Source organism: Homarus americanus, unplaced genomic scaffold, assembly GCF_018991925.1.
Source record: "Homarus americanus isolate GMGI-L3 unplaced genomic scaffold, GMGI_Hamer_2.0 scaffold59232, whole genome shotgun sequence".
Classification (NCBI taxonomy): Eukaryota; Metazoa; Arthropoda; class Malacostraca; order Decapoda; family Nephropidae; genus Homarus; species Homarus americanus.
In genome coordinates, this window is record NW_024717214.1 from 669,687 (window position 1) to 679,443 (window position 9,757).

The 9,757-nt window shown below is 38.0% G+C and overlaps 1 protein-coding gene across 1 annotated transcript; it reads right to left on the reverse strand.

Moving 5' to 3' along the window:
* On the reverse strand, nucleotides 1-9,552 carry LOC121858839. The gene is made up of 3 exons (XM_042355488.1): nucleotides 9,363-9,552; nucleotides 4,690-4,881; nucleotides 1-2,924 (listed from the first exon to the last, which is right to left on the reverse strand). Exons 1-3 carry the CDS (start codon nucleotides 9,418-9,420, stop codon nucleotides 2,647-2,649), a joined length of 528 nt encoding a protein of 175 aa, XP_042211422.1. The 5' UTR covers nucleotides 9,421-9,552; the 3' UTR covers nucleotides 1-2,646.
* Nucleotides 9,553-9,757: the final 205 nt, after the last annotated feature.

A 9,757-nucleotide genomic window follows, 5' to 3' on the forward strand; every position in this document is an offset into this window, starting at 1 on the left:
TTCAATTGCATTCTTTATTTTTCGTTTTTCATTGTATCTCCCACAAAGAAAAAATCACTGAGTTCGTTCAATTACTTTACAACTAACTCTTACGAACATTATCAAACATTCTACAAGTGAAATTTAATCGGTGGTATTCATCATGTACTGTATTTGGCGCTATTTCTTTATAAAATCCTAGTTATTTAATGAGCCTGCGGTTTTTGGTCGTCACACCATCTCAGTTCAACAATTGTCAATCCTGTGGTCAGTGGCAACAAAGCGTAAACAGAATATTCAAGATGTAGTGTTGAAGGTCGCTGCCACCCTCAACCTAGTACGTAGTTACTGATGATTTCATTCTGTTTGTTTAGGCTACTGGCGGCCGCAGTATGTGATGTTCTAAATTTGAATACTTATGGTTCTGTTGTTTATTATGAAACTGTTCTGGTTCAGGTACTTTTGATATTTTGTCAATATTATTCATCATGAGTATACTCCAGTATCCATGGAGGTCTGCCTCACGACCTGTCTGCTACCAAGTCGAAGCGAGTTTCCATTCAGAACATTTCATCAGATCATCAAACCGTAACAAAACAGAAATGATCATCAGCTAGTGTTTGGTGGAATAGTTAATTCTTACGTATAGAGGTAACCGTATGTTAGGGAAAGTGTTGCAAGTATCGATAGAATCCATCACTTACTGTACACACCCTGGTGTTAATGCAGCGTTGTCGTTGAAGTGGTATAGCCACTGTCAATATTAAAATATGTGGTTAACGCTGCGGCAAAACAAACTCCAGACATTTAACTTGATAACATTTTACAAATCTTTGTTTATAAAATCAACTTATAAAGGAAATATGCATCGAGGTCAAGCAGCCCCACTTGCCTTAATGCTTGAATTCACCGATTAGTATAATGTCGCCTAGGAGGAAGCAATTAACTGAAGAAGAGAGATAATTGAACTGTGCTAAACATTATTTTTTTTTTCATTCCCGTTTACTGCTTATCTACTGTATTTGATATGAATACCCATTTTTTGCACTTTCCTCCCATTACTTTTCAGTTTATTTTGAACAGATCAAAACTCGAAACAAGTATCATTCGAATCAGTTTCATAAAAAGGAATATCATTGAAACAATACTCGAGGCACGTTTCATAACAGTTAGACAAAGTGTCTGTACAGACATTTTATAAAAAATATATGAGTCGATAGGGCAAATATTAATAACACTAATAAATTACAATATATACACGGTAACATTATCGAAAAAGGATGCCGTACTACTAGAAGACTGTTTGAGAGCTTTATGGGTTCGAATACCGTAAGACACCCGTATTCATACCTACGGTTGACTATGTATTTTGGTGATCTGTCGGTGTAATATCTGCAAGTCTGTCGAAGTAATCTTATGGAAGGTCTATTTATAATGAGATAGTGTCAAAGGTCACGACGCAGTGGTATAATGCAAAATATTGTCTTTATATTATGAATTTCCATGGCACTAAAATGCAAAAAGGGGTAGTTCTCATAGAAATAATTATTGACAACTAACTAGCGTGTAACCAATACATTTAGAAGGCAGCGTTTTATAAGGGAAGGTTTTATGATGTAACTATGTTAAGCAATCCAAAAGAAATTAGATTCTATTGTTTGTTGGATGAGTCAACTAAAGTGTGGAGAGGGGTAGACATTGAAGAAACTATAAGAGGTTTGTCATAGAAATTTCATAGTCCTCAAATATATGAGTATGAGCTCACTTATCACTACCGCTTAGTCCCCCCCTCACACACACCACACTGATGATCATTTCCTGACACTTAAAATCCTGGGACTTCTTCAATGAGTTGAATTAATGTATAAACGCAATTTGTTTATAAATTTTGATAATTTTGTTAATCCAGTGACAAGATTGATTTTTTTGGGTGGTGGAAACAGCACTTGATTCATGATTGCCCCAGAACGATTACTGCACCGTCTTTTACTGTAAATAAGACCAATGTTATGCACCTCGTATATTCAGCTCAGACATCTTTTAATCACTATTGATAAAATGTTACCGGTACCTTAATAGAAAAAGGTCTAATTGAAATAATATTTAGCCGGATTTTTTTTTAATTTACCTCCAGGTAAGAAATCATGACGTAACTAACAAAGTAAAGGGTGAGGACTTTAAACCTGCGACTATATTTTTTTAATAGTTAGTAAATTTTGCCAAAGGAAAATGAAAAACGTCTTGTTCATTTTTTATAAATCTCGCTTTCTCATCATGAGCATTGTAGATTTAAAGCCAAAAATAAACTTTTTTAAGTTTACCGTTATATTTACACAAAAAAGTTCAGTTGTTGTCCACAATTGCACAAGTTACACAACTCGAAGATTAACCCTGACTTCTGATAAGAATAGCGCCCCCGCCACCCTGAAGCCGCCCTCGTTTGTTTGGCATCCTATCCTATCCAGCAGTAGTAAGTAAATACGCAATGTGAAAAATGACGACTTGGACACGTCATGCAAATATTCTTAATAGTGGTCATCTCTTTAGCGTCTACTCAATATAAATATCACCTTTTTCATTCTGCTGCCAGTGTTATACTTTATCTCCGCTCTAGACAACTTCAATGGGAATTTTCTGTGCTTCTCTTCCACTCATCTACTATTGAAATTAGTCTTGCGGGTAAGTCTCGATCTCTGCTGGAGTTTGTGTTTCCACTTGCTGAAGAAGGCGACGAAGGAGTAAATAGTTAAAAGTAGACAGCTGTAAAGGGGAGTGTGATCTCTGCTGCCTAGGCCTAACTTTATGGCGAGGCTCCGTACTGTGAGACTCGGAAGTGTGGGTGTTGATGTGGGGTATTGGCTGGCGGTGTCCATTGCTGCTCTTGTGTCCCAGGAGTTTCCACACAGGAGGCAAGACGTTACTGGATTCCGTGAATTCTTCGGTGTCTGAAAATTAAACCCAAAGGTTGATTAAAGTTAAAAGTTTCTAAACTGAGTATTTCTTTTTATGTCTCTTCCTGAGGATATTTTTAAACTTAAAGGAAGGACTTTTAAAGTAGTAAACACTATCGTGAAATAAGATTAAAAAATATTACATTGTTGTTAAATGTTATTACTGTTCTTTAACAACTAAGGTCGAAATCTGGAATAATTTTCTTAAACTTTTAATAAATAAAACTGTGTCTTAACATCCGCGAGAGATGACACATACACGGACAGAAACGGCCCTGTTAGTCATGCAAATATGTATAGTACAAGTCTACTGCAGGTCACTGAATGAAGCTCCTTATTTCTTATTTACTTTCTGAGAACTGTTGGTCGCAAAAATCCACCCGTTAAGTATTACTCGGATCAGACCATCACTTTTCAGTAATTTGAGTGATATTCATCCCTCCGTTGATTTAAGCATTTTTGGAAGATGATGATGATGATGAGAGTGTTCTAATTAGTAAAATATTGTTGCTATACTTGAAGACAACCTTTAAAATATCAGTGCCCTTGATTTATATTTTAAGGATTTCGTTTTAGTCGGAGGCCTAGTACCCGTCAGACTATACATCCTTAGTAGGTCAGTGATGCCGATATCGACGTTATTATTGGACTGTGTGATCACGTGTGAGCTTTCTACAGCGAATCTATATTACTCTGTATTACTTGTGCGTCTATAGTATAGTACCAGTACTTTTAAACTTGAACATGAGTTATACGCTACAAACTCTCCCAGGCTTTTGGAAATTACTCAGATAAATGCCTTTTTATTTGTATTTTTCTTGTAATCATCGGTAATTATGAAACATCAATAAATATGTTGTGTTTACTACACGTTCAAAGTCACATTTTACCAAACCACACCGTCTATAGCTACACCCCTCCCATTCCGACATTCAGCCGGCAGGTGGCCAGCCTAGCTATGGCTCCCCCTAACATTCTCCTGAGCACCGTCATCACCCGACACCGTGCCTAGAATTCTCGCCTAACGTCCAATTTACGCCCATTCTCACTAAGATGAGAGGCATACTACCCACCAGCGAGGACTTACCCCGGGGACTCTGGACTGTAGTGTGACCCAGAACGTATGGAGATCCTGATGACGTTCATCAGTATAACCATTATCCTTTATCCCTGTGTCTCTTATATGTCAGGGGTGACGGATGCGACTTGTGGGACTTTGGTACAATCTCGTCGTTGAAAGTATTGAAGATCATAAGGAGTTTACTTTTTTACTTAAATATTAATTGGATAGAGATACTCCAAAAATAATTTAGACAGGTTTCTTGGATAGGATTTAAGTATATTTAAATATGTTATGTTTAGTCGGCACATACAAATTCTTCTCCATATAATTTTTCCCAAAGTGGTTTATGGTTCAGAAGAAAAAATAATCGACTGCATTGAATTTGAATTGGACTGAAAGGGACAATCGCCATTGATTGTTCAACTGCACGACCTAGGAGAGCGTGGTGTTACCTGGCCTTGTGTTGAATTTGTTTATTGGTTGCATCAGGCAGCACTATGAATACCATTCTTGACTAAATGACTGACAGACTCACTGACAACATTTTACTTGGCCCACGATAAATTAGCTTATGATGTTTATAGTTTGTTTTCATCACGTAATCATCAAGTTCCTTAAGTTAAAAGTTGAGAGAGAGAGAGAGAGAGAGAGAGAGAGAGAGAGAGAGAGAGAGATATTAAACGCCTGAGGCCTCACCTTGGTCTCGGGTCTCCAGCACATACATCAGAGGCGCTAACCAGTTGCTCTTGGGATCTTCCAGTAGAGGCCAGTTGGCCAATGTGTCCCCGACGCCCACGCCGGCTTGACCTGCAACATCATTCAGGTGGTTCCTCTTACCCACCCGAGGGAAAGGTATAAGATCCTGTCGCTTACGCTGACGGCACTCACCTGAAGGAGTAGCGAGATAAGTTTAAAGTAAGCTAAGTTACTTATATTTGTAAGTAAACTATATAATAATGTACAGTAGTAAAGACCATAAACTATCCCAGCAAAACATTACAGTAATATGCTAAATACTGGGATGATATTCATATTGTTTCTGTAATCCATTAAAACTTATCGATTCCTGGCGCAGTACGTGGGGGACTTACGCCCCACACCGGCAATTCTACGAACCTCCGGCAAACTTTTGAAATTTGGGAACTCAGGGGCAGAGACGAAGACAGACAGGTCAGGCAGAGTTAGTGAGAGATGCCTGGACCAGTATTGACGGGCGTTCCGGGAAGAATATAATTGATTGGAGGTAAGCATTAAATTGCAAATATCGTCTTATGTTAATTTAGATGTGCATACCAATTATTTCTCCTACATTATACATATTAAGTAAATGTTAAATAATACATATCTAAAAAGACTCTACAAGAATAGGATGGGTTAAAAAACACTTTACATTAGTATTATATTACCTACTTTGTTCTTAACGTTTATTATATAGTTTACATGTGAATCAATAATGTCCCTAAATTATATCGTCTTATTTCACGTCTTATAAGCGATATTTTTTTACGAAAGTCATCAAAAGTTTCCGGATTTTTTTTAATTTAGAAATTAACTAGAAAAAAAAGTACGTACATAGTCAAAGTACCGCACAGTTTATATTATGTCTATAATTAATTTTCTGATATTCAATAGTTTGAAGTTCCGGAGCCATGATGACCACAAATTAATTATTTAATTTCTCCAAAACTTTTCACTCGGGTTCCTTATTAACACTCGCCCTACACATCCGTCTCCTATACTGAACCAATACTGCTCTTGAATCTGAGAGGATGAACAGATAATCGTGATATATCATTAATACATAGAAGTTTTACAAATTATATTTTGATATGGAATAGACTACAATATATTGATTTGATAGTTCCGCTGCATCTATGAATCAGGCGCTGAAACTGTGACGTGGTATTACTGAAGAATTTAAAATGAAATATGTCACAGGCTCTTTAATTTTATTCATCAAAAGCGATTTTTCTTGTTGTGGTAGATTTTAATAAAATATTTTGTGAATTATTTGGAATAATTATAAAAATCATTCATTGTCTGACACGCCTGTTACTGCTGAAAACTGAGCAACTAGTCTGAACTATCCTCTACACGTTCATTTTTTTCAAGTTTATACACACATCTTTGCACACACACAGAGTAAATAGTTTGCGCAATCAACAAAGCTCTCCTACCCTTGATTAGTTTTGCTTGCTCAGATTTATTTGTGAAGAAAGGTCTGATCAAATGTTTGAGCTGTGTAGCGGGTTTAAGGGCAGACGGTGGTGGGGAGAGTTGTGGATCACTTGTAATGAACCCTTACCTGACGGTTCTGGGGAAGAAATGTTTCCCACCAACGAGTGTGGGTGGGGGAAGAAGAGATAAATGAGGAAGGAGAATAAGGTTTAGTATAAAACTACGCTAGAGGGAGTAAAAACTCTCGTTTCCCTTATAGAGGTCCCACGAGCGACCTCCGAAAACTCCACTAACCATTGAAAAATTCCCATTATCTTGTCATTACTATTTTTTATTTCACTCAGTGTTGTTGTTGAAACTATTTTAAACTTAAATGTTTTGTTAAAACTAGGTTTGGTAATATGCTAGTCCTGGATTGCAGGTTTTCCCTTGCATCCTTAGGTGTAACTAGTTTGTCTAATTAATACTAGTTGTATCATACAGCCTTTGTGACTTTTAGTTTTAACCCGTTAAAATGGTTTTTACTTATTTCGGGTTTTAACTAACATATATATGTGTGTGTGTGTGTGTGTGTGTTAAGTGCGGGGAGCACATTCTCTTTCATACACAGTGTTAAAAACGATAGTATACTAACAGTTGTTAATTGTACAGTATACAGTATTCCTGAAGGTGCCTCTTTTGTAGGGGAAACTTTGAATTAGAAATGTACAACTTCGGTAACCAGGTGTTTGAACATCCACCTCATGGAAGAACAGTCTTAAGAAAACTAGGATATTAGAAAGATTAACAACTCTGAATATCTGTGTTTCACTCAACATGATTACAAACCCTTTTGCCCATCATTGAGGATAATAGCCTAATAAATCAGCGTAAATATGGGTTTGCATGTACTGTGTTATATAATGGTGTCCAAGAATCGTATTTCAGCCACACAGTGTGCTTGAGGGAGGTGAACGATAATAAATGTGTCGGTAATATTCAGGTTCACATAATATATTATTGTATGTTTGGGCGCGAAGAGTCCAGAGAGGGTTCAGTATACACTACGCGTTGGGTACAATATGATAAAAAATTTAATTCTCAGCCAAAATCGATCTCCCCTTTATCGTCGTCGGTAAAGAAAGAGTAGAGTTACTAGTTAGGATATCTACATAGTTTACAGAACATTAATGCTTACTAGCACTGTCAAAACCTATAGGAGCCTCCAGTCTCTGCATTCTAGTTAATAAATCATGTTAACTCCCTCGCGCTGCTGATTGGAAACCGGGTGTGGTTTGGTTCGGTTAGGTTAGGTTAGGTTAGGAAACAAGCAAACATTGGGAATCTGACTCTCGTGTTTCCTTCTATACCACAAACCCATCTGACACACTGAGTCATATTCACACTTAATATCGTTAAATGTTTCCACCATTAACTTTCATTATTAAGATGCGTATATCATCCTCCTCTGTTACCTTATATAAAGTGTGCTAATCCCTCATACAGTTCATTAGCACCCAGCCAGCCATTAGCACTTTTAACCTGACGACTCACCTGATATTAACAATGTACCAGCTAATAACTCTAATGAATTATTTATTAGCGACGATGTACACGGTGTTACTGAGTCTTATACACACACCTAAGGATATTCAACTTGTCTGTCTGTCTGTCTGTCTGTGTCTGTCTGCTACTATCTGTCAGCCTTATGACGGGCTAATACGCAGTGCTGGCTGATGAAGGTATGTACAGTATGTATGTATGTACAGTCCCCCTCACTAGTGCCTTTACATGGGCCCGTCATACAACATTCCAGAAATCATTATCTTTGAGATATTTGTTTTAATATTGTTTTACTTTGATTCCATAGTAAGTTTGCTATTGTGAGTTAACTTCTGTCGAATGTAAACAAGCACAGGGCTGCCACACTGCACGAAACCTGACGAGTCCCTGTAAACGCTGTAGTGAAGGGGGGCTATGTGTGTGTGTGTGTGTGTGTACATGTGTGTATATATGTATGTATGTGTTTGTTTTTGTATGTGTGTGTGTTTGTTTTGTATGTATGGGTGTGTGTGTGTGTTTGTTTTTGTATGAGTGTGTTTTTTTTGTGTGGTTATAAGCGTCATCAGTAGCTATTATGGCTAAGTAATGGACATTTATTCTCCGTACATTATATTAACACATCCACAACACTGAGTCAGTTTTATTTTATAGTTTAATATAACGTGTCTTTTCATTTGTTAAAAATATATAAACCGATTTTGTTACTTTATGTTACTTTAACTTTTAATGGTATATAAAATTCAGGTAAGGTGATATGCTACATGATGTTATCTTAACCGAGAATCAGGTGTCGAAATGCAGGTGTTGGTTATTTTCACAGTACGACCACAGCCTCGTTATTGTTATTAGTAATAGTAGTATCATTATTATTTTTATTTTCATCATTATTATCATCATTGTACAGCATACGCGAACTTCAATATAATTTCCCGAATTATGGAACAGTAAAGTGTTATATACAGTTGTACATCGTGATCGCGGGTGAGGGTATGGATGACACACAACTGAAGCTCCTCACTTTACCCTCAGATACAGTTTGAGCATCACACGATTATTAATGGAACTGTGAACTATCCTATTATGTTGTGCTAGAAAAGTGTTTGTCACTGGGTTGAGTAGCACCTGTTTACGATCATTATTACTGCATCTTATTACCACAAAGTTTTGACATCGAACAAGTAATTATCTTAATGGGTCTTGGTCACTCCTGTGGGGGGGTGGGGATGGTGAGGGTAACTTCCTGACCGAAACATGACCACCGATTTTGTGATTCTTATTCTAATTTACGTTTATCGTGCTCCAAGTCCCATGGGGAGTTTTATATGGCTATAGAAATTAAAAAAAGAACTCGTGCAACAATACGATCTCTCTCGTTCTCCTATGGATGTCACGATTTGTTAAGCGTCTTAAGGTCTTCGACGACTAAATTTCACATCGTCATGGATATGGATGTCAGAGGGTATCCGGGGTATCGTATCCCACACCTCTCTTGGCAGCAGTTTTCAATTGACAAAGTTCCAACAGTCGCTGGTTAATATAAAGCTGTCTAACTATGTCGAGTTACTCACCACTGAGGAGGATCAGCGCCACAATAAACGTATCCAAGAACGATGCAACATAAAACTATCCAAGCAAGTCCAGCTACTCACTCCCGAGGACGATGAGAGCGACGAGAAGAAGGATCCTAAGACAGACGAGGTTCCTCATCTCAGCTCCGGGTGGTCCTTCTGCCTCTTGCTGTATACACTCTCCACCAGCGACCTTTTCCTGGTAACCCGAGCGGCAGCGACAGCGGGTCGCTGGAACAACAGACGGGAAGACCAGAGTGGAGACGTAAACAACGGCGGGAGGTGTGGAATGAGAAGTAATTTGGAGGAAGAGAGGTTATATAGGGCGGGCAAACCGAGCACCTCCCACGCGCATAGCCCTCACTACCACAGCACCAACACTACCCCCTCCCCCCTCCTCACCCATTCTCTTTCACCCCTCTAACACACACACACTCTTTCTCTCTCTCTCTCTCTCTCTCTCATAACCATCTCGT